Below are 25,995 nucleotides of genomic sequence, written 5' to 3'. Positions count from 1 at the left end.
CAGAGACTCCTAGCTGTGGGACCTTGGGCAACTAGCAACTTCTCTGTGCCTCATTCCCAAGTCTATAAAACAATCACAGCACCTACCTCACAGGGTTGGTAAGGACAAAAAGTGAGGATTAAGGTTTAAATGCAAACATGTAAAAACCACTAAAAAAAAGAGAGCCTAATACACAGACCTGTGGACAGGTTAGCTCTTTTCATCATCATAAAAATGATATAACACAACCTCCCTCTTGTCACTGGTCCACAACCAACCATAACTATGGGAGCAATAGGATTAAAAAGAAAATTCTAAAGACCACTCCACAAATATCATCTCCAACAAGATACAAATACGCTACTCAAAGTCAGTTCACTTAAACTTCCCTGGCCAACTTTCTCATCTGTAAAATGAGGAAAATGAACTGTATGACCTCCAAGGGCTGCCCCTCCCAGCTGTAAAACTTGTCTAATTCTCCTGAAGAGGCACATGAGAAACCAGCAACACAAGACAGAAGTCTCTGACACACCCCGGGCACCGTTTAACCACCTCCCAGGTCCCTGTGTATCTGCTCAGCTCATTTCTACTTATTTTTAAACTATCAAACCCTGCCCCAATGGCGTGTTTTAATCTATTTCTATTTGGATACTATAATATTAAGCAGTTATATGCTGATCTTTTTCCTCACTGGCAAATCTGAAAGAGTTGCAAGATAAGCACATATCAGTACACTTCAAAATGCAAACCAGTAAGTATGTTTGAGTAAATTCACACTCTAATCCTTCAGGCACACAGAAATAGTATATGCACATAAATGCCTCAGTACTATAAAACTCAAGTTCTGCATCAACTAAGTAGGTCTAACTCTTAGATTACTATGGATCCATTTCACACTTAGCGACGGCTATTCTAGTTACTTCCATTAGTTAACTATTTTCGTAGTCACCATATATTTTTTGAATATTTTTTCATGGCAGCATAGCTTTAAAATACTTTTTTATACCAAAATTCATCATAGAAAATTTCTAAGTACTTTCTGAAAACTTTTCATTTTAAATTTATTTTTTAAAAAGTCAAAGTTTTTATGCAATGCTGCACCAAATGTGACTTAAGCCGAACGGTCAAAAAGAACTTCCTTCTGAAAAATGACTTGAGTATTGAGAAAAAAGGCCCCTATCTGGTTACAAGTTTTTGTGCCACCCTGAATAATGGCTAACAGTATTACAAACATCAAGTGCTTTATAGGACTATCTGAGTATCATTTGTACTTGGCACATTATTAATATGCAAAGAGTATTGTTAAAAAGTTTTAAAAGAATTACATATGTGAATGAAAAAATAAGGTATTCAATTTATTCATAAAATGTTTTTTCAGATAACACAAGAATCAACTTTAGCCCAGACTTGCTCAAATTACATTGCAGTCTAAATGCAGAACTCAAAAATGTACGTATATGATAGGAGATTTTATGCACATTATGCATTTTTCTATTCTATGGTAAGACAAAATTATACCTCATCAGAACATATTTTGCACAAAGATGTTCTAAAATAAAACACCACTCTGATTAATCATATTATTACATTTTGTATTTGCTTTTAAAAGGAAAAAAGCATTTGGTTAATGTTAATAAGCATTCAAAAAGCATCAGATAAGCTCTCAACATGAGCTGAAAAATAATTATCTGAAAAACAAATGGGAGGTTTGCTATATTAGATCTATTCTCCCATTTTTATCCTCATCAAACTAAATAACATCAGCTACTTACATGATAGCTCCTAATAACTTCAATCGCTTTCTCATCTTTATCATCAAAAGCTATATTTTAAGTTATTACTTATTTCCTTTCCAGCTACAGTCACGTAATTTTTTTCTTTTAATAAGCTATGGGGTTGTTTCCTTACAAGGCTTCTGACTTCTCAAATTGTAAGGCTGTCAGCATAGAACTGTTGACCTAACACTCAGATGTGAAAAACAACGCAGAAATAGCTGGAATTCCACCTGAAAATGATCAAAATTAAACCTTTTCTATTTTTAAACTCAGCAAGATAACCCCACGTAACAAGTAATAAGAAAAGATAAGAGTTTATTCGGGGCATATCATTTTATGAAACAATCACTGGAGTGGGCCCACACCTTGACAGCAAATGAAAATATCCACATTAATCAGATTACTCCTGCAAACCCAGCTGGGCGTCTGTGGTCTCACACAGGGGAGCAGGGGATAGAGGGACGTCGGTACCATCTCAGAACATGTCAGAACCTAATCCAAGTGAAGACTAGAGCACTTCACTTCAACCCGACATGATCGCGACGTCAACACTCTCAAAAACAGCTCAATTATAAAGTAGGAGACCTCACAATCGATTTCCTGAGAACTAGATGCACACAGAACAAATATTATGTTTAACTTCATGCAGTGCTGTCAAAAAATGAGGCAAGGCTTGAAGGAGTTTAGGTGGACAAATTGAGGGGACAACATGGTGGGGAAGAATTTCCGAAATTCTTTTCTGCCCTGACCTCTCTCCTCCAAATCCCAAGCGCTGAGTAGTCAGGACAAGGAGCAGACATAACAGCAATCAACGCTGAGCAGAGATGCAGCTTCCTTTAAGCAGCATCAAAACGCACTTAAAGGTTTTATACAGGTATTCCTCGGTTTCCAGTTTGCAAAGCATGTGCCACCCAAGAGTTTGACATAAACCAGTTCTGTATAGAAAGTAACAATTCTCTGTACTGAGCCCTCACCCGGCAGTCAGGCATTGTGCCAGATGCTTACACTTGCCCTATCATCTAATCTTCACACATTATCTCTATTTTATAGATGAGGAAAACCAACACTCCCAGCTTGCCCAAGGCCACATAGCTAGTCCGTGATAGTAGGAAGCCAAACTCTTTATCATTTTATTAATTAAATGTATTAAAGCGATAAACTTTAGGAATCCTATGGCAAAAACCCACGTAAAACAAAATTTAATAACTACTGGGTTTATCTGTTCAGGCAATTAAAATTTTATATTATAACAGGTTTCTTAATCAGAGGCGACCAAATATTAAAAGAAGCATTTGCTAATAAAGGTTCAAAAAAGCAAACAAATTTCATGAGTGCAAATCATCTTTAACCCTCTAAAAAGCTAACACAAATATTCTTTTGTTGAGCAGAGAGAGATGACTCAAGCAGTCTCTTCAGACATATAGTTTCTATCCAGCTAGGATGACAGGTCTGCAGGAGAATAATGACAACGCAACATCAAAAGTACAGGGAGGCACCTGCAGCACAAGCAATGGAGGGCGGTGAGAGGTGACTGGGGGAGAAGACAGGAGCAAAGGGAAACAAAACTCAAAGAAGTGAAATCTTCCTGGTAGAGACACTTCCCACACAGAACAAGAAAACAGAACGGAAATGAGATGGGGGGGAGATACTTTCCAGAAAGAAAAGCAAGCACAGAAATGCTGGATTTGCATGCCCAGCTCCTGAAATGGCAAATGCCTATCCATCAGATACCCAGGAGAACAAGAAGGCCTTACTGTGGAAAGTTTGTCCTAGCCAAACTCAGGACTCTGACCTCATGTGTGGATCTCGGCTACCATCTGCTCACCCTCCTAAGAGCTACTTCTCACTTCTCACGTTCTAAGAAAGCTGGCTCTCAGAAGGGAAAAAGCGCTTATTTTTGTGTTCAGAGCCAAATGTACTCAACAATAAAAAGGAAAACTAGCTACACCAAATTCTCAAAATATGTTTTAGAAAAGGTTAGTATTTAGCATTTTCCACACTGACTTCCAATCTTAGAGTAGATGAGTCTTTGAAACCCTGGACCCAAATTTAACTAAAATAGGTAACATCTATTTTCTCTTTTTCCAAAGCACTGAAACACATATTCACAATAATGACAGGCATAGCACAAAAACAGCCCTTTACCTTAAGAGGAATGACATGGAACCCCTCCAAGCCCCCAGTTCCTCCATCCCATGTTAGCTAAGTCCAAGCAAAGATCTGGGAAGGGGATGGAGACAGTGATCAGGAAGGAACGGCTGCTGGGGAAGCTGCGAGGCCCTGCTGTCACATTCATCAAGACCACGCATGGGAACTGCGGCCCTGGGGACTGCCACAAAGTGGCTAAGAGCCCTTCTTCAGGGAACTGAGGACAACACACAAAGCCTTTCTTCTGAATACCAAGTGCTTCTTGCTCTTCAGAAATTCTTATTCAACCTCAAAAGATATGTCGGTGTGAAACTCTACCCACCTGAATTGTGCAAAATGGCACCAAAGACAAAAGTTCTGTCTGGTTCATATGATCAAGGGTGAGGAGACTAGAATTCGACAAACCCACCACTATAAGCTGTAGAGATCACCCACCAGGTCTAACTCTGTCTCAGTTATGCCCCAAATTCATGTCCTGCCCTGAACATATCAGTTCTTCTCACACTTTTCCACTAAAGAACCTCTCACATCAGAAAAACTCCACCTCCTTATGGGAGCACAGCCTGCCCATGCTAATTTAAACCCATCCCAATTTTGTATTCTCCATGATAGAGCCTGCATTGTACTTTTTACACTTGAATGTTACTTTAATACGTAAATACGCACACACGTGTATACATATTTTCCAAGCAAAATTCATATTCCAGAAAGTTACATTATGTTTATCCTGTAGCTACGCATATCCACAGGACTATACCAACCCCAGCTGAAGCGCCAAGAATAAATCACAGAAAAATTATATTTTAAGAGTTAAAACTGCCATGGAAGCATAACAAATATGCAATTTGAGATTTAAGTACAGTATAAATCTTTTATTATTGACTTAATTACCAAACACTAGACAAATACTTCACAGACTATTTGCCAAAGAAGGCTAAAAAGAGGTGCCCGTGTGCTTCACGAAAACCCGTAATGTGACAGCATGAGTAGCACGAGCAACACGCTCATCACAGCCAGCCAGGCTGGGACTCCCTCTCTGGTCTCCTGCGCTCCTCTCTCCCACTTCGTAGCTAACTTTATGAGACAGGTCTTCTGCAACCAAAGCAGGGGTCACAGGTAAGCGAAATAAACATGACATCCCACCGTCACAGGGAGATACATAATAAATGCTAAAAAAACATTTTAGTAGCTAATGTTTACCCGCTTACTTCAACCCTCCAATTGTGCCTCAGCATAGCACCCTCAAATACATGTTTAGAAGGAAAGTGGAAATGTTCAAAGTGTTCCACCTTAGCACTTTCTCCTCTTTGTGCCTTCCCGCCTTTGCTGACTCTCGTTTTCCCAACTGGACAGCTTCTCTGCTAAGCGAGTTAACTGGCTTAGATACCACCCCTTCCATGAACCTCCCCGCCACCCCTCAAAGTGCCCCCTCGCCTGGGCCTGCAGGTCCCACCGACATGGCTGTAGTAGGCTGTCTTGTGCTAATGCACTCTGATCTTTTCTTCAGTGGCTGAACTTTCTAGATTTCCACTGATGAGCCAGAACTCAATATATGTCAAGTTATCTAAGAAAACTTTAAAAACACCCTAATTTCAGAAAATAAGCAAGTTTTCCTGTCCAAACTTTTAAATCTACATACTAAACTTCGACTCACACCTGATGGCCCTTCATGATCTGATTCCTCCTAATTCTCCCACTCCAGTGGCCTCTCTCTCCCCCTCCCTCCTCCCTACCCCCCCCCCCCAAGAGAACTTCTGATGCTCTAGTAATAGAGAATAATAGAGAAGCTTGGATTTCCCAAGTTACTTCACAACCTCCTACCCCAGGAGGAAACGCACTCCCCTTGTCCTGTCAGCTTCGTGGGTAATTTCTCATCCCTATGAATCCAACTCAGATGTCACCTTCTCTTCTCTTTCCTTCCCACTCTGCCCCGCTCCAGAACGCGCCCCCCACACACAATCGGGACATAATCTGATCCCTTACCTCTGTGCAGTCTCCAGGCCTCTGCTCTCCCCTCACTGCAGGTGCACAGTGACATGCGTACCCAACCATCTCCCGCCCTCAACTACATACTCCTTTCAGGGTCCATGTTGGCTCATCATTTTATCCCCATCACCCAGAAGAGCAGCACAAGGAGGCGTTCAACAGACATCTGTGGAGCTGTACATTTATTTGTTACAGAAAGCAAAAGAGTCTATGGCCTAAAAATCTGCATTTCTCTGGATAGCCATGTTATCTAGAATATTATAAAGTATGCATCTTAAATATGAAAAATGTTTAATATTTACGACCTAATGAATAATCCTTTCAGATCAATCATGGATTCATTCCTTCAGCAAATATCTGGGCTCCTGTTAGCTGCCAGGAACTGAGCTGGGCGAGGGCACCTGTTCGCCCCTAGGCCGCCCTTGCATACTGAGGCAGGGCGCCCTCCAGACAGATGAATCCTAAAACCTGGGCCCAGGACTCCACATGACCGCCTCATTCAGCACCCACGGGTATGGAGGCTCTGCTTATAATAGTTAGAGAAAGTGCCTACTTTTGGAGCCCAGATTCTAGTGAGGGAGACAGGCAAACAGTGTCAATTTCCAACATTTCCTATATGACTGAAAAATCAGACTTTGACACACAACACTTAATGTTCCCCATCCAAACCCTCACCTCATTACGCACTGGTATTCTAATCATCAATTTGAACTCCGGCTGAGGCATCAACCTATGCAGCAGAGAGTTCTAGTACCCTTTTAGGCAGGAAACACACACTGTTTTCAGATTGAAGCAGGCCATAAAATTGACCACATTTTCAAATATCACCTTATGGTGACTGGCCCAATTTATTTCACCAAGGAATATTTTCAATTAATCTGTTGGATTTTTCAAGTCATTTCTTACCTTGCACGTGCTTGAGAATTTTTTTCTGCAATTGTCAATATTTCATAAGATACTTTACTCAGTTTGGAATTATTTGCTTTAACAGTTCGTTGCTTAACACTGCTACACTCTTAGCTACTAAAGTTAAATATAAAAGATAATTGTTATTCCCAGTTGATAAAACACCTTAGAATACAAATCTTTTAAAACAATAACTAAAATAAACTTACTTTTCTAATATTAAAAAAATCTCTTCACAGTTAAGGGGAGAACACTCATTTTTTTCATCTTTGTCTGAAATGTATATTATATTCTTATTTCTGACCAATTGCTTTTCTCTTGCAAAATAGGTCAGTTTGCCTCCAAGTTCTGCAAATAATGTTCTCACTAAATGTCAACTACAACTCTCTTCACTTCCTGTTAATCTAATGTATAGTATAGTACAAAAATAAATCTCAAGAGAAGTATGGAAGAGGGATGAAAAAAATAATTCATGGTGATCCAGTTGGCAAAAAATATCCAACCATTCATTTCAGATTCCTTGATCCAAATACGGCTCCTGTTAATAGACAGCAAATCTTAGCCCTTAATACTCACATCAAATGGTTGGGAAGGCAGTGTAATTCTGTCAAATTTAATTAATTCATTCAACAAATATTTATTAAGCATCTCACGAGAGAGAGGAATTGGGCAGGGCAAGTGGAAGTGAACAAGAGAAATGGAACCAGCGCCCCTGGAGCTCACCATGGAGCACGGTCAACATCCAACAAGCTGCCATTCCTGTCACTGAAGAGATACTTTATTCTAAGACTTATGGTAAAACTTCCTTCTGTTTAATGCAGAGCCTTACCTCGTAGATTTCTGGGATGAATCTGTTTAGTTCGAGGCATCTTCTGTGATTCAGGGGCCCCTTTTCCTTCTTAGAAACTGTAAGAAGAGCAGGTCACAGAAACGTAGCTCCATAAACTTAACATCCATCAATTAATCCGTGTGCTGAAAAAGAAAAAAACAAATCACATTTTACTACCTTCAAAGGAAAAAGACATTTCAAAAGTTATGGCTTCGCACAGTACTAACCTAAACTCAACAAAGGTAACCAAGCTGGAGACCACTGCAAAAGATAACTTACTAACTTTTAACTAAACATAGGACAGGTTATTGTGCCAATATCTGGGCTTTCCCATTAAGAAAACAGAAAAAAAAAAATCACTGTACCTTTATCATAGAAGAGTGAAAAAAATTCACTGAACTCTGTTTCAAAGTAACATTATCAGGTCCAATTCAAGTAGAACATCAGGCTATAAAAGGGTCATGCTGTATATACTACGTGTCTGCCCATTCGTAAGCTCTTTGGGGACAGGGACCATGCCTCATTCATCTGTTTTAGTGAGGGAACTCAGTTAACACACGTGGTTGCTATTGCGGCTGCTCCCCAATTATTCCTGTTCTCCCTCCTAGGCTCGTGGTACCACTGCACTGTCTGCCTCCCTGTGTTCAGCCAGAAGTGTGACCAGTTCTGGCTAATGACCCGTGAGTGGAGAACCACACTGCTTCCGGGCTGGAGCATTTAGTTATCACAGTGAGAGCCTCCAGAGCTCTCTTCCCTCTGCCACAGGATAGGCACTATTTTAGAAAGTGAGTCTGACAACACAGAGTTGAGCTCCAGGTGACCCAACATGGTCATGCAGCATAGACAAGAGACTTTTGTTGTTTTAAATCACTGAGGTTTGGGAGTTGTTACTGCAGCATAACCTAGTCTGTCCTGACTTACATATTTTAAAAACAATGATCTGAAGCATAATATGCCAAGACGGTAATAATCCAAAATCTAACATTTCTCTCCCCAAATCAGGTACCTCAGTCTCCTCTCCCACAAGATCATCAAGGATCCTAGAGCTAAAAGTTCAGTTTTAACTTCCTGCAATAAAGCAGATAAGCAATGCTTGTTACGATGGTGTTAAACGTGAAATACATTTACTGACTAAGCAAAGACACAAGAATGGAACAGGAATGCTTTGCTTAAAACTTTGGTTATATCCAGCACCGCAGAACAAGAGAATACTTACTGAGTACCTACTGTGTGCCTACGTACCTTCTGTACACGACCTAATTTAACCCCAATAATAACTGGTAAGGCAGCTAACGCTTATCCATTGTATACATAAGAAAATTAAGGCAGGGAGAGGTTAACTAACCTGTCCATGGTCAGCAACCAAGGCATGTGGTGCCAGTGACTCAGTTACTCTCAGTGCTTATTTCCTCACTGGAGATAATACCTACTCCCGTGGTTTGATTCAAGAGGCTGTACACCACAAATCATGACTATATATTTTGGTGTCAAACCAGACTGGGTTCAAAACCAGGCTTTACCCCTTACTGTGTGGTCTTGTTCAAGGTACTTAACCTCTCTGAAGATCAGATTTCCCAACTGTAAAACTAGGAAATAGTATCCACCTCATAGGGTTGTTGTGAGAACAAAGTGAAACAACACAGATGTTCTCTTTACCCACTGCCTGGCACACAAAAATACTCAAATATCAATTCTCCTTAAGAAAGCCTATGTCAGAAAGACTACATCTAACATCCCAGTATGAGATTTTAATAATGTATGGTTTCATTATAGCAAAGAAGAAATAGAAGGAAAGGTTACAATTAACTTCAGTATTTTATCGCTGATATGGTAAAATGTAGGCACTGCACAAACATATTTGCAATTTTTTTAATTCTATGGGGAAAAATATGAAGTATGATGGCTCAATACTATGTACTTCATCTAGCACTGCACTAAATGATCTATAAAAGATACCGTTCCTCAACTGCCTGCATTAAAGACACCCACCATCCGATTCATGAAGCTTGATTCAATAGAGAATTTAGACGCTAGAGCCAAGTAAACTGTATGAATGCTTAACTACATTCCTTGTTAAACTTAAAGCTTTTAAACGGTCACGATATTTGAAAGTTTTTAAACCGTGAACTCCGAATGTAATACAATCACGTGATCCCATAAGCTCAGGAACATAAAACGTATACGCAAATTCGCGATCAGTAACAGCTCTCTGCCACTCCGTTCACTGCCTACCCACTGTCCCTAGCTGTCCATCCCATGTTTAAATCCTTGTGGGAGGGAAGTGAGTATTTCCAAAGACAGCAGCATTGCAGTGACTAGGACGAGTGATAATCCGTTCCTTTACAGGAAAGAAATAAACACTACATTGGAGCAAAAACCTGACACGATCAAAAAGCGTAAAGACAGTTGCAAGGAGAAAAAACATGAATGAATGTGGAGGGCGGAGCCTGGGAAAACCCCTCTGCAACGCTGCACTGAACAAAGCGCTTCGCATGCCAGGAGGAGGGGGGAATGGAAGTGCCAGCTCAGGAAGGAGCCCGGAGTGGGTGCGGAGCGCAGGAGGAGGAGGACGAGATGAGGCGAGCGCGGCCGCCCTGAGACTCCTCCTCGCCGCCAGCTCCGCCGCCGCCCCCTCCCCTCTCCAGCAGCAACTCCTTCCCTAGCCCGACCCCGAGGCGAGCCTGAGCCCACCCGCGCCCAAACCCACCGCCCTCCTCCCAACTGCTGCAGGCGCGTACTCCCAACCCGGAAAGAAACTACCCAGGTGGCTGGGAGTAAACAGGCACTTCGAGCAAAGAACGAAAGGAACAGAAAGCCACAAAGCCGGGAGGTTGGGAAGCCGAGGCCTGGTCTCCTTCACCCCCCACCCTCTTGCAAAATGCGTCTGCGGCTGGAACGCGGGTGGGGAGGCTGGGTCCCTCCGTACCTGCTCGGTTCGCAGGACCGCAGCCCGGGCCGCTCGCGCGCGGCGAGGGCGCCCAGAAGTGGCAAGTGTCTCCCGCACGCAGCCACCCCCTCTGCAAGGTCGGCGGTTGCACACACACGCATACACACACACACACGCGCGCCCGCACGCCCCCCGCCCGCGGAGGGGATGTGGTCCTGCCCCCTCCCCCACCGCTCCCCGCCGCCCTCCCAGCTGCAGCGCCCCCGCCGAACCTGCTGCCAGGACGCCCGGCGGAGCCGCTGCCGCTGCAGCCGGCCCTGGAGCTGCGCTGCTGATGGCGGCGGCCGCAGCTCGGAAGCTCCGCGACCCCCGCGCGCGGCGGCGGCGGCGGCGGCGGCGGCGCCCGGTATCCCTCCTTCACTTGACAACCCCAAACACAAACATAACCTCCCGCTGCTGCGCCCGGTCCCCCGGCTCCGTCCGTCCTCCCCGCCGCCGCCGCCCGGCAGCAGCCACACTAAAGGCCGGCGACTGGCACTCACACCACCCAGCGCTGAAATATTAAACAGGGGAGCCGGCCGGGGGGCGGGGGGGGAGCGCGGGGCGCGCGGGCGGGGGCCGCAGGCGCCAGGAGGGGGAGGCGGCCGAGCTCGCCGGCGCCCGGGGCCGCGGCATGATCGTCGCCGCCGGGGAGGGGGCGTTCGGGGGCCGGGCGGCGAGGCCGGGGGCGCGCACCACGGCGAGGCTGGGCGGGCAGCCCCGGGGCCGTGGGGCCGGGGCCGAGGAGGGCGGGCGCGGGCTTTACCTCTCCCCGGGGCAGAGTAGGGCACGTTTAGCTTCTTTAGGGGCGCCGGGAGGAGCGCGAGCCAGGCGGCGCGGGGGAGGGAGGGCGAAGGTCGGAGGCTTTCCCGCGGGTGGGCGGGGCGGCAGGGGATCCCCGGGGGCGGGAGGCGGGGAGGCCGCGGGCTGCCACGCGCGGGCGGGGGAGGGGGCGTCCCCCGGCGGGGACTGGGGCGGGGGCTTGGCGGGGGGAGGGGCAGGGGTCACCCCGGGCGCGGAAGCCCAGCGGGACAGGCGCAGCCGCCAGCCCAGCCCTGCCCTGGGGTGCGGGTCGGGTAGGGTAGGGTGGCTGTCCCGGCTTGGAGCTCGTGTGGAGCCCGGAGCCCCGGGTCTCCCCGGCGGGGCGGGCCCCGGACCGCGCCTCCCCCCGCCGCCCGCCCCCGGCTCCGCCCGCCCGGCCGCCGCAGGGACGGGGGAGGGGGGGCGGAAGGAGGCGGCGGCGCGGCCCGAGGGGGGAGGGGCGGGGTTAGGGACGCGAGGGGCGGGAGCCGGGGTCGCGCCGGCTCGGGGACTGGCGCCCGGCGGGGGCGGAGGGGCGGGCCCGGCCGGTCACGCGGCCTCGGGAAGGCCTGGCCGGGTCGCGCAGTTGGGGGCGGTTGGTCCGGGCAGAGGGGCGGGGACGGGCGGGGACGGGCGGGGCGGTAGTTTCTTTTTACCGTCTCTTTACTTTCTAAAGCAGGATGTGGGCCGGCCCGGTGACGTCATGGGGTCTCCCAGCCCCGCCCCTCGCCCGGGCCAAATGGAGGAGGGGAAGGGAGAAGGGAGGGGGGGACCCCAAGGGGGTTTCCTCAGCAACGCGTGGAGGGAAGGGGAAAGTCATTGTGAAACTTGAAACTCATTAACTTTGAAAAACAACTTAAAAAAAACTCGGGAGGGGGGCGGGGTGTCGGTTTGCAGGGTGGAAGGGGACATATTATTAACCCTGAACTGAAACCACTTTTTGGTGGCGGATGTTCTATTAAAAGATTGAGGAAAGCCAAGGTTATTCCAGAGGCCCTCCAAAGCTCGCTGGTGGTTCCCAGAGCCGGAGCTGCGAGCGCAGTTAACCCTTTCCCGTCGGCCTGACAGCTAGGGGCAGGAAGGGCCGGGGTCTTTGGGGTCAGGACAGGGGGCTGCAGGGCTGGGCAGCTGACCTGGCACCTGGAACGCCAGGGAGGAGAGAAAGGGGGAAGAGGGAGTACCTACCATAAACCAGAGGTTGACCCCGGCTGCTAGAAAGCGATAGAGGAAGCAAGGAGTGGGAATCTATGGAAAAGAAATCAGGGGGGGCCGGACCAAGCTAACGAGGAAGGTTTTTGGCGTTAGACCTAGAGAATGTTAGAAGTTTGGGGCTCAGAAATTCCACATGTACACCTCAAGAAGCAGGCAAAAGTGACTGGTTTAAGGATCAACGCTCAACTTGGGAGGAATAAGGTAAAACAAATTTTGATGAAGAAAAATTTCTCAGATTAAACCAAACTGCTTTCCCCTTTTAAGGAATAAAAATGCTAAACGACCATACACCCGCTACGCTGGCCATCTGTGCCAACTTGAGTTGTTTTGTTCCCTGGGGCTTCCATAAAGACATCTAAGTTTTTCCTGCTAGGGTTGACCCCCAAAACTCCCCTGAGGAAACCCCACCTCCAGCTCATTTGAGCAAAGGAAAGCTGAACGCACCAGAATGGGAATGATTGAAAATGGAATACCCAATAATGGCAAAACAACGGCATGTAAAGGGGGGAATATGCCTATTAACTAAATGTGGTCATCAGAGCAAAGATCATCCAACAACTGCCTACATTTGAAGTGATGTTTAGCATACTATGCTTTCAACCTTGCAATAAAATGATGCAATTTTTAAAATTTTCGATGTGATATAATTACGTCTCTTTCATGAAATGACAGCTAATGGATTGCAATCACAAAAAGTATGTAATGTAGGTTCCCAACTGGGTGTTTGAATAGAAAACATAAACATGCATTTAAATGTGTGTGTACCTAATCTGTCAGAGGATAAAGATTAAGGTAGTTTGACAATTATTAATTCCACTTTGTGTCACGTGCTTAGTCAAAAATGCTAACTGAATGAATATATTTTTAACCCAATAGTTGTCGAACATAACAAATACATTTTGTGAACAATGTTTATGTGGAATTTGGCATTGCTGTGAACTTTTTAACAAATGAGACATGCAATTTGGAGTTATCATAGATTAATTTTATCATTTCAATTCGTTAAAGAACTTTTTTCTTAGACTACTCACAATTTAACTTTCTTGAACAGCAAATCAGTGTTAAACTTTTCTTTGAAACATATACAATACCGAACAGTTTCCTATTTTCTATTTTCGAATTTTCTAAATGCAATTTCTTTTCCTATTTTTGTCTTCAGTTCTAACTTCCTTGTTATCAGAATGCAGGGAAATCCAGCTAACCTATAGCGTAGCTGGTTTCGGCTTGTTTTGTGGCAAAGTAAATACAGTTTCTCAAATTGTATCTGATAAACGGAATGTGGAAAAAAAAACAATTTTTTGACCCAGAAGATAAATGTGAATGGTAAACAGCAGTTTGAACTGTCAAATATTGTGGAACAATGGAGGAGGTGACAGTACTCTAAAGGAAAAAAAAAAGGAGGGGGCGCTCCTGGGGCCCATTTCTCTCTGGCTGCATCCCCGCTGGCCGTGGGACGCTTTGGGAGCCCCCCTTGGGGAGTGGGGTTCAAGTGAGGGCAGTGTCACTGACAGGCTCTACAGACATTTTCCCTGCTGAGCAGTTTTGGGAGGACGCAAGTCCGCCCCGGGGCTTCGTCGCGGGACTCCGCCGGCCCGCCACGTCCACCGAGACCCGCGCCACCACCGGGGCCCGCGCGTCTCCGGCCCGGGTTCCCACGCGGCCGCCCGGCCCGGCCCGGCTCGGGCTCCCCCCTGGCGCGGCCCCGCGGCCCGGGCCCTCCGCCCTGCGCGCGGCCCGGCAGCGCCACCGCCACCGCCACGCGGAGATCCCGGAGGTTCCTCCCCGCCGGCGGCCGGGTCACGCCGCCGCCCGGCCCTCCCCTCCGCCCTCCGCCCTCCGCCCTCCGCGCGCGCCGGGCTTTCCCGTCCACCGGCCGGATCCCCTCCTCCTCGGGGCGACCCGGCGACAAAACCTTCCCCGCACGCTCCGCCAACTCTGCCCCACGCCCAGGCTCTTCCCGAGCTAGACGCCAGACAAAAGAACCCGGAGCAAACTTACCCGAACTGCAACGCAAAAGTCTGATCCAAAGCTTCCTGGGTTTAACTTTTAATTTTAAAAACAACAAAAGCAGAAACCAAAAGCGTCCTAGGTTGGAAGTGGGCGTGAGAGGAAATGCTAGGGGGGAGGCGCTTCATTCCCTCGGCTGCTTTTGCCCCCCTCTTTTCTGGCCCCTGCCTGGGGCTTTGATGTTATCTAGTGCACCGCCTACGTTGCTTTATACCGTGGGCTCAGCGCCGAGAATGATATACGGATATTTGGCACGTTATGTGCTGGTTTGAAGAGACGGAAGCAGGTGGTCACGGTAAAGGATTCCCACTTCTTACCCCCGCAGTGAAAAAGGATCATTTGCACTGGCTTCCTTTTCTTTGTCACCTGGACTGAAATGAACAACCCACCTATCTAGTAATCCTGGAGAGCTGGCCTGTGTGTTATTTTCTGTTAAACACGAAAAAGGAGACCTTCCAAATTAGATTCATTTTCCCTCCACTCCTTGCACAAACTTAGAACAAGGTGGGATTGTGTGTTTTTTGAGGCTTCGTTTCCTTTTCAGATCTCAGTTTTGAAAGTTATATCATTTCCCTTCTAAGATAGACTTATAGCCTCGAAGAGACCAGAATATATGTCTGAAGAAAATAAACCCCACAACAACATGGCTTTCATATACCACTCTTATAGGTCAGAATTTCCCCGCACCCTCTCCCTCCTGTTATGGACGCTTGTAACCGCTGATTTTATCTTAGTTAAGTGGACACTAGCAGAAACTGGATCTATTTTGACATTGGATTAGCAGTCTCAGGACCATCACAGACAAAGCACTAACACAGAATGCTTTTTTTATAGATTAGTAATCAAGAGGCAAGGCACTGTCTGCCTTTCAACCCTGTTCATCCACTTCATGCCAACACCAGCCTGTGTTGGGGCCTTGCCCTCTGGGAGTTTACAAATTAATGGAGACAGGATAAACACATGGAAAAATACCTAGAGGGAAAAAAGATAGAAGAAGCAGCTTATAAACAGAGCCAATTAAAGTTATACAGAGTTATTTACATGACCGCTGAGAGCTTTCTGGATTGCGTGGAGGGCAGGATCATCAGAGAAAGTTCCATCCTGAGGGAGAGTTCTGAGTAGGATTTTGAAGGAGAGAAAGGTCATGATTTAGCAGTGGTGTGAGAACTGCATTCCAGGCAAGGGAAATAGCTTGAAGTTGAGAGCAGGTGAACGGCATGTGATGGTTTTTCTGACTAGAGCAGAAAGTTGAAGCAAATGTGAAACAAGTAAGGTGGCCATATATGTGTAGCATCCAAGCCAGGACACTTTTGAGAATGAAAGAGAAGCTGTTTATAACTATGCCCAGATGAAAGACATACACTTGGACTGTCTTGGGCAAAGGAGAAGGCTGTGTTCTCTAGGAAGGAGCTATGAAGACAGAATGGGCGGGCAACAGACGACCAGAGAAAAGCCTTCTCAAGCCACACTAGGAAGGAGAATTAAGACATGATACTGCAAACACTTGGTAGTCATTGGGAGACGTCTGGACTGAGAATGATCTTTTTAAGGAAAGTTATTGTCACTGATGGATTTAGGATCCATCATCGTAGTGTTTGTATCGGCAGAAGTGGTAATAGTAGCAGTGGTGGTGGTAGTAACTGACAGAGAGTTTATGACTTGGCTTTGCTGTATGAACTCATTTTATGGCCATCATAAACCCATACTACAGATAAAGAAAGAGAGGCTTAGAAACGCTAAATAATCTGCCTGCAGCCACAGACGTAGTAAATGATAAATGCATGATTGGAATCCAGAGAATATTGAGATACTTAAAGCTTAAAGATTGTATTTTGTGAAAAATATTACAGTAACTATAATGTTCAACATCTGTGGAGCAAAGAAGAAAAAGGAATGAAAAAATCAGTAGTTTCAAGTTTTGAGAACTTGGTAAATTGTGTGATGAAAATGGGGAAGTTGGAATCGTGTGATGCTTGAGGAGGGGAAGAGAAAATGTCTTTAATTTTAACCATGTTTAGTTTGAGAAGGATGATGTAACCACATTTATGCCAATGTTAATGCTATTAACTTTACAGGACACGCTATTAGAAGGTACCTGGTCTCTAACTTCACTTAAAAGCACCTAGTTCAATGCCAAGTAATGAGAGCTTAATGAGTATTATTGGCATATTATCTGTGAAAGAGATTACAGAAAACTACAAATAATTGTTAGAAGCAAAACTTACAGTTCCTAAAAGAATTCTTCATAAGCAACACCCACAAGGAGCGTACTGGGGACTACTAGAAAGAGGCAACAGGGGGCCACCCTGGAGGTATGTATATTGGGTAAGTTCTCTTGCTCCACTTTGGCACCCTGGGGTTTGCAGGTTTGGATCCTGGGCGGGAACCTACACACCGCTCATCAATCCGTGAGGTGGTAGTGTTCCACGTACAAAAAATAGAGGAAGATTGGCACAGGTGTTAGCTCAGTGACAATCTTCCTGAAGCAAAAAAAGGAGGATGGACAACAGAGCTTAGCTCAGGGCCAATCTTCCTCACCAAAAAAAAAAGAGAGAGAGGTAACAGTGTATAACTAAAACTATCCAACCTTATCCATGATCTAAATAATCCAACCTTTATCCAAGATCTGTGATGTGGAAAGAACCAAGTGCAAAAATCTAAGACACTATTAGTTGGCTTGGGCTGCCATAACATAGTACCGTAAACTGGGTAACTCAAACAATAGAAATTTATTTCCTCACAGATCTGGAGGCTGGAAGTCCAAGATCAAAGTTTGGCTGGTTTGGTTTTAGTGAGAGCTCTCTTTCTGGCTTACAGCTGGCCAGCCACCTCCTCAATATGGCCCCACGTGGTCTTTCCTGAGTGTGTGCACACAGGTAGAGCAAGTGAGCTCTCTGGTGTCTCTTATAAGCACACTAATCCTGTGAGGTCAGGGCCCCACCCTTATGACCTTGTTTAACTTAATTACCTCCTAAAGACCCTCTTTCTTTCCGACCACAGGCATATTGAGGGCAAGACTTCAACACATGAATTTGAGGATGGGGGGAGAGATGCAATTCAGTCCATAGCAGACACCAAGAGCATTTTTACATGGAATTGCAGAGTGAATTGATAATCACCTAGGAAAGGGCCATGTCAGGAGCTTGAAGATGAAATCAGTAATGTGGGCTTTAGGGTCAGAGTTACCTGGGTTCCAGTCAGAGAGGACACTGGTGACTGTGGGAAAGGTCCCTCCCATCTCTTTAAGCCTCAGTACCTTCCTCGTAGGGATGAAGAGAAAGAGAATTGAGTGAAACACTAGATGTGAATACCTGGAACTGATGGACTACTCAGTCAATGCTAGGTACTCATAACTATCACTACTGTTTTACTGATGCTGCTGCATAAGAAAATTGGAAACTGGAAAGCTGTGCATTAGACTGCAGCCTCCTCTATCCAAGGAGAAACACTGCTGGGGCATGCTTAACCTGCTTTATCATAGCCTCAGAGTCCAAAAAGAGTTCCTTCTAGTCTCTTTTATTTCCAGGAAGAGTTACTCCTAAATAACTCTTAAAACGCTGGGTACTCTACTTTTTAACATTTCTAGTAAAACAACTCTCAAACCTCCTGTGGAAAGCCGTTTTGGTATACACATTTAATGATTATAAATAAAACCATTTTGTTGATTGTCAAGGGATTTAAGGGTCTCCTTTTTCCCATTGTGTTCGCAATCTGAGCATATGTAAATTAAGCACTCTCTATCTATCCTATCTAAAGTCTGGATGTCCCTTCCCCTACCCGATACTCCCTGTCTCATCACTCCATTAATTTCCTTTATAACATCTAACATTCTGAAATTATCATATTGATTTACTTATCTGTTATCTCTCAATCCTCAAGTAGAATATGAGGGCCATGAATGGAGGGGGCTTGATTTGTTCCCACTGAATCGCTAGCACTTGGAACAATGTCACAATAAGTATTTGTTGAACGAATGAACGAGAGAGCCGTAACTCCTTCCCAACTGAGTGCCATCCTGCTAGTGACCTTCAGATCCTGCTTTATAGATGGAAGGGACCGGCTCTCAGGATGGCCCCAAACTGGTAGCTTTGTTGCAGTTTGAGTCCTGTTCATCATTCAGTTTCGTTACTAAGGCTTTCATGCCAACATTACTGTTTTCTTACTTTTGCATTTTCCTTTGAACAACTGGAATGTTTTAATTTCTGGACTCAATGTTTTATAACATGGTTAAAGCAGATCTGCTCATTTTATAAACTGGGAAGCTGAAAGAGGACGTGGTCATCGGTATTGTCACCAGCTGGCTACTGGCAGAGCTTGACTGGAGAACTCCCAGCCAATCCTTCCTCCGTTATTCCTGCTCCCAGATCCTTTTCCTTTTATACCCTTCTCTGATTCTCACCCTCTAGCAACCCCATTGCCTTTCACTTGCTCTTAATCTTCATTCCCATATTTTAGAAAAAATGTTTCTCCAGAAGCCACAGTTTTGATTGAGGTTTCCTGGCTTAAGCATTTTATGTCGAAAGGAAAGAAGAAAGGAAGGAAAGGAGGAAGGGAGGGAGGGAAGGAAGAAGAGAGAGAAAGGTAGATGTGTATGTGTATAAAATTAAGAAAATATATGGCAGAACAAGGGTTTAAAAAGTGATTTATAGGAAGAGTCATTCACCGAGTTCTCCTGACTAATTCAATTCACACTCCATAACTTTCCTTTCTGCGTTGCTATAAGTGTTGAATTAAAGAGGGTTAAAAATCAGGCATATTCTTAGTGAGGAATGGAGGGGAGAAAACAACTACTTAGTAATACTCCTACTACCTAGAGAGAATTCACTGGTTCCAGACTCTACTACTAATAAGCAGCATGCATTAAACATTTATGGAAAAAGTCAACCTAGTGATTACAAGCGTGCACTTGGAAGCCAGCAAGCCTAAACTGAGTCCCATCTCTGCCAGATGCATAATCTTGGGCAATTTGACTTTCTGTGCCTCAGTTTACTCATCTGTAAAGTGGATATAATTGGAGTCTTCATAGAATTATTATGAGGGTTAGATGAGCTGATGTTTCTAAAGTGCTCAGATTCATCACATAGTTATAAGTGTTGACCCATTCCTCGCTGCATGTCCAGCACTCTTCTAAGGGTGTGTTAACATTTATTACCTTTTAAATACTAAAATAAGTCTCTGGAAACTGGGGAGATCAGATAACTAAATGTAACCTGGTGCCCTGGATGGGACCCTGGAATAGAGAGAGGACATTAATGGGAAAACTTGGTGACATCCAAATAAAGTCTGGAGTTTAGTTAATAGTAATGTACCAATGGTAGTTTCTCATTTTTCACAAATGGATCATGGTAACGTAAGATACTAGCAATAAGGAAACTGAGCGAGGGTGTCCAGGAACTCTCTGTACAAACTTTACAAATTTTCTGTAAATGTAAATATTTAAAAATAAAGCTTATTTAAAAAAAATAATGACCTGCTGCTCGAGGTCCTGTTGTTTTCCTTGTGTTACTGATAAAGGAACACAGGCTTAGAGAGGTAACATGTCCAGGGGAAAACCACACATGGCCTCACAGGGACCCTCCTCGTCTGCAGGGGAGACCACATGCTGAACCCCTAGACCTGCCTGCCTCCTAGTGAGTCTGAGCTTTCCTTCACACTGTCTTCTGCAGCCGTCTGGGCCCTGGGCTAGCAGGTGGGGCCTAAACACAGCTATGAAGCAGAGAGTGTTTTTCTTCAAGTTCCCTTTCTCCTCTTTGAGATTTAATTCCCACCTTGATGGCCTATCTAGTAGAACCTGATTTCAGGTTTAAAAAATATCTATATATATCTATACATCTCTCTCTCTCTCTCTCTCTCTATATATATATATAATATTTCAGGTTTAGAATTATCTATCTATCCATCCACATACACACATATGTGTGTGTGTGTGTATTTCCCCTCCAGGCATATTTTCATTTTGATGGGGCTTATATCTATAATTATGAAATTTCAGCATCGGCACAGGGGTACACTAGGTGTGTGGACCAGGCTGCAGGACAGGATTCAATATAACACTAAAGCATTTCAAGTTTCGCTTCTAAATCACTGGTTATAAGTTAACTGCTGACCGTACAATTCCTCCTCTACCAGCCGTGCAAGCGCTCTCTTTTTGCAAACACATCTCAGCTCCCAGTGTCTGCCTCCTACACTAGTGTCTCTGTTACCCCAGGCCTTACCAGGTCCCAAACTCACCAGCTTACGGCTTTTTAAATATCTTGTTGAGCTCTAAGAAGTTTTCTCTAGACGCCTCTTCATTGAGCGAAATTTTGCAACTGAATTGTTTCTGGGAAACAACTCTTAAACTCATCCGTTTTTTCCTTTCCTAAACTCGATGCTGTTCTAGTCTCTATTATTTTGTTTAATTTTCTATTTGTAAAAGCCCATGGTTTGTGATTTTGAGTTTATCGGTATCTTCTTTTCATGGTAGTTCCCATTATGCTGAAATGTCTATGGTATTAGTATAAAGAAACCCAAGAATCTAGAGTCAAAGTCCAAATTGGAAAAAGTGGGAGAAAGAGCGCTAGACAGAATGGACTTTACAGAGGCAAAGGAAAATGAAAGTAACATTAATATACAAGTAAGAGAGACAAGCAAGGGAATGAAAGACAGGAGTAAACCACTACTAAAAGGACAATTATAGCTCATGGTAAAATTTAACATGTTTTGTGTGCTTTTTAAATTTCAGCTATTTTAATATCTGCAAGGGGAGGTGGAGCTTGATTTATAGCAGATGATTGGAAATGGAACAAAGGTTAAAATAAGGCTTCTAAATAAGGCTATGTATGTGTATGTGTGTGTATGGTGACTATCAGCTAGCTAGATGGCTGTCTAATCTAAAGATAGTGTAGATATTATTTGTAGGATTTTTTGCTATTAATGCATTATACACATGAGGGTTGGTAATTATAAAAAATATTGATGCAAGCAGGAAATCTTGGCACAGTCGTGGCATGTAGTGCTCAGAGGAGGAGTAACAGGACACACACATTTGTCTTCTGCTTGCTACTCATACAACTGTCGTTCCCAACTGTTGTGGAACCTTCTGGTTGCAAAATTCCATCCTTCACATAGTAACAAGAGAGTCAAAACAGTTCCTCCCTCCTGAGCTCTGAGCACACAACAGTTTCGTAACCGTGTTCTCTCAGAAAGTTCCATAGTCCACCCCTCTGGAACAAAATTAAATGATTTCTGGAAAGATAAACCAGACATTTCTCTAACATAGCTCTTCTCCTACTTGTCTTATTCTAAAAGCATAGTTTTCTGGTACCTAAAGTTTGATTAAGGGAAGAATGGTGCTTAGCTTCTGAATTTTCTTCAAAAATATTTTTCTAACATCTCAGTAAGCACTCCTTTTAAGTATTTGTTCTGAGCAACTGATGATCTTATATCCACTCTGATGCTATTAAAACAAATCCACACGATTTTCTTCACTCAAACCTCTAATGAGATTTCTTATTAAGAAATTTACTTATTTAGAAAAAAAAAGGCTTGTCCCAAACCAATTATTATTCAAAAAATTTCCCAAACATAAATTATTTTATGATAGTGGGCTGTGATTCAGAGTCCCAAAAGGCCAAGCTGACATTCTGCAATAAATCACAAGAAAATATTTTGTTTTTGTCTATTCTCACAAATTCAAAGAAAGCCAGACTAAAGTTGGGCAGCACTTAAATGAGAAATTCTGCGATGCTGCAGAAATAGTAACAGATGATTTAATAGTATGCATTTCTTGCTATTAAGATTTCCCTGAAGCTTGCTTTACTTTTCTAGTAATCTAAAATGTATGGCAGTATTGAGATGTCATGATGGAATATTGGCCAGTTGTGTAGCAGATAAGTCAAAGGAATCATTCTTCTAGGTTAAACTAAAGGTCTAGGAAAAAAGAAAGAAATATTAGTGTTTCTTATTATGCCAAATTACAGCTCAGATACATTGCTAATTAGCAATTTAAGATTAACACGCTAAAGTACTAAGGGGCATTTTACGGTTCCTCATCTGTAAAGTGAGGTGATAATCATAACCTGCTTTCTAGGGTTGCTTTCCAGAAGAGCAATGAGTGCCTATAAAGTCATCTGGATGTATCCACTTCTATAAAAGTATCCAACTAAATAGCTCCTTCCTTTCATCCTTCCACGATATGTGATGTCTCCTTTATATTACTCTCCCGCGTCTGTTCATTATATCCTCCTTTCTTTCTTCGCTCACGTAGTAATTAGATTTCTTCTCAAGTCAGCATTTATTTCCATATTCGTAACTACTTACCACTCTACTGCTTCATTTTCTTTCTCTTTTTCACTTCTGAATTTGAAGTGAATGGCTTAGTCTTAAACCCAGGGCAGTATTATTTTTAGATTCTATGAAGTCTGTGAATTGGACATCTTCCCTCTTAAATTCAATTACAATTACTTCTTCTATTAATATTTACAAGTGCATTGAATTCCTTGGTTGAAAAATGCTACAGAATCTCTCTTTTTCTTCTAGTGTGTATTACCCTGACATCTGACTTCTTGAGTATACGTTCTCTGACTCATTAAAATCAGAATTATCTCCTTACAACCACCCCTACCCCACAATTTTGACATTACTTCCAACCACATTTTTCTAATTCCCTCAATTTTCTTTTAACCAACACCCTCCTGCTTGTTTTCTCAATACTAATTCCTTGGTTTTTCCCTCCACATTTAGAAGATCTGGGATTTCATTATTACCCTGAGATGTAGAGGTCCAATATGATACATTTTTAACTTTTCTTCCTCACTCTTCTTCAAAAGATTGCTAAAGATAAGACGCAAGTGCACTCTATATTACGTTGAATAAAAGGCTGCTCAATAGTAGATTAATCCAGGGTACTCCAGTGTTGCCAATATTAACATTGGAGAGTGTCTGGGGAGAGAGCACAGTTGTCCACCATGACATCAACTTGGAAAAGATAGACCTAGAGTCCAAACATTCCTCGCTTCTCTTAATCAGGCACACCATCCTAATTATCTCCTAAAAATAATGCTTTGATCATGTAACTCCCTTACTGAGGAGAATAAGTAGCTTCCTTCTAACTACAAGATGCAGTCCACATTCTGCAATGTTTGTTGCTTCCCTTGTTCCATGTTTCCAATCATTGTCATTGCACGGAATGTCTGCCTTCCTCCTCTTTACTCATCTAAACCCTACCTATTCTCTAAGATCCAGCTGAGTTGTCCCTTTTCCGTGACCACTCCATGAAGTGATCCAATGGGCTTATAAAAAATCGGCATACTCTCTAGGTAGTTAATCATGCCAGCAACTTTAAGTGCTATTGTTGTTTTACTTTTTCTGGGTTTCTATCTTCTGCTCTAAATTGTTTAGAACAGATAACTCCATCTTATTATTCCATATAGCCCTCACATTAGTCTTCTTTATAAATTAATTAATAACCAACTCTGGATTTATCCATGAACCATCCTTTCAGAGAAATGAGAGCCATAGACTGTTACTTGTTGTATCCAGTACTTTTTTTGTGTATGTGAGAAACAGGTAAGTAATACCTTTTATCACTAACATTGATGCCTCATTGAGTTTTGGGTTTTATCTATAAAGTGACTGTGATGGACTAGCTCACTAAAGTCCATTCTAGGGTAAAGACTCTGATTTTGTTCTTTTGGGGTTTTTTTGCTGAGGAAGATTTGCGCTGAGCTATAACATCCATTGCCAATCTTCTTCTTTTTGTCTGTGAGCCACCACCACAGCGTGGCCACTGACAGATGGTGGTGTAAGGCTTCATCTGGGAACTGAATGCAGGCCACCCACAAGGAGAGCACCACACTTAACCACTAGGCCACTGGGGCTGGCCCTCTGGTTTTGATAGTTCTACATCAAAGATTGGTACATTTTCTGATCAGGTATTTTGTGATAATATAAACTTTAATCACAGACCTCACCTTTTTAGACTTTCTTTACTCCATTCTCTTAGTATGGGCTCCTTCGTTCTTTTTCATTATGACCTACTTGAGACGACATTGTCAAAATTGCATGTTATTTCAACATATAGTCGAAAATCTCCAACAATCTTCAGTTACAATATTTAGATGATATATTCTAGGCTCTTTTCAATATGAGATAACATGCTAGATGTAATTGCTTTCACTGTAAAATACTGATTTGAAAACAAAATTAGTCTGTGCATTTTGCCTCTTTCTTCTGTACTATATAATTTTATTATGCCTACAAAAATTATGTGATAATTTCCACAAACCTTACTGCATTTCAGTAAAAGTTAAAATTTAAAAATATCTTCTTATGTTACTTTTCATAGGGAATGTTGAGAGATTAGGGACAACTGATTGGAAATTTTTCAAAGAGTAGTACAAAAATACAAAAGGTTGCTTTCTATGTCTGCTTTGAAATCCTGGCTAGAAATCACCTGCCTAGAAACAATACATAAATCTGAAATCTAAATGTTTACTTAATCCTTCGAAAGTTTTCCTCAACTTAAATATTAATGAATCAAAACTATTTTCTAGGTGACATAATTAAAAACGGTTGATTAAAAAGCTATGGGTTCCATAGGATGGTGCAACACAAGGAGGGAACTGTCAGGTCAACTATGGACTTTAATTAATAACAGTGTATCAATATTGGCCTATCAGTTGTAACAAATGAACCACACCAATGCAAAATGTTGATAATAGTGGAAACGGGGTTGGTAGGAGAAGGAGCACTCTTTGCTACACCTAAAACTGCTCTAAAAATAAACTCTATTAATTTTTTTAAAAAGCTATGGGCTCTAGTTAATGTTGTATATACCATGTGTAAACACGTGTATGCCATGTTGCCTTCTCAATGAAATTTATCCCCTAAGGTCTTTAAAGATAGAGCACGTTACTTTTCTCTCTCTTAATTTATCCAGTTTTTCACTTTTTACTCTCAGCTGAGTTCCAGAAAGGTTGTCCAAGAGAAAATTGCTTATTTTTTCCAAATCTTTCTAAACTTAGGCATTTTACTGTAAACACGCCTCCCTTTCCTCCAATCTAACTATGATGTTTCAGTTATCATTAACATTAAACACTTTCCACATCTGTTGTCCTCAAGATATGATTCACCGAGAAGTGCTGGAAAGTAGAAATGATGGCAATTTGAATTCTGTGCAAACATGAAATTCTAAATATATTTAATACCTAGTTGGTGTTAGTATGATCTCTTTCAAAAATTTTTTCTCTGTCCAATTGTTAGAAGTTTGTATTCATTCATTGCAAACATGCACCTTGTATAATACTAACCCAAACAATAGTTTGGTGAATCTTACCTTTTATCTCAGCCCTGTGAAGGTTTCAACTTTCCTGATGTCCAAGGACCTATCCAAGAAAGAACACCTATTTCATAACCTAAATAGAATGATTTCCTCCCACTAATGG

At 43.2% G+C, this 25,995-nt stretch overlaps 1 protein-coding gene across 8 annotated transcripts in view; it reads right to left on the bottom strand.

The window, feature by feature from the left end:
• HIVEP1 (HIVEP zinc finger 1) overlaps positions 1 to 14,779 on the bottom strand; it is a 135,789-nt gene extending 121,010 nt beyond the window's left edge. For 2 of the 8 annotated variants that reach the window (XM_008523183.2, XM_008523185.2), the window contains exons 1-2: positions 14,561 to 14,779; positions 7,624 to 7,766 (exon numbers count right to left, since the gene is read on the bottom strand). In XM_008523183.2, the coding sequence (XP_008521405.2) occupies positions 7,624 to 7,663 (40 nt within the window). In that variant the 5' untranslated portion in view covers positions 7,664 to 7,766; positions 14,561 to 14,779. Of the gene's footprint in view, positions 1 to 7,623; positions 7,767 to 10,549; positions 10,686 to 10,782; positions 11,071 to 11,315; positions 11,439 to 14,560 lie in introns of those variants that run through there. The other 6 variants (XM_070584073.1, XM_070584077.1, XM_070584070.1 and 3 more) reach the window with 5 other exon arrangements.
• Between the last annotated feature and the right edge of the window lie 11,216 nt (positions 14,780 to 25,995).

The sequence above is a fragment of the Equus przewalskii genome, chromosome 19, assembly GCF_037783145.1.
Source record: "Equus przewalskii isolate Varuska chromosome 19, EquPr2, whole genome shotgun sequence".
Taxonomy (NCBI): Eukaryota; Metazoa; Chordata; class Mammalia; order Perissodactyla; family Equidae; genus Equus; species Equus przewalskii.
The sequence above is the reverse complement of the archived record's forward strand: the minus strand, read 5'-3'. Positions and strand labels throughout refer to the sequence as shown.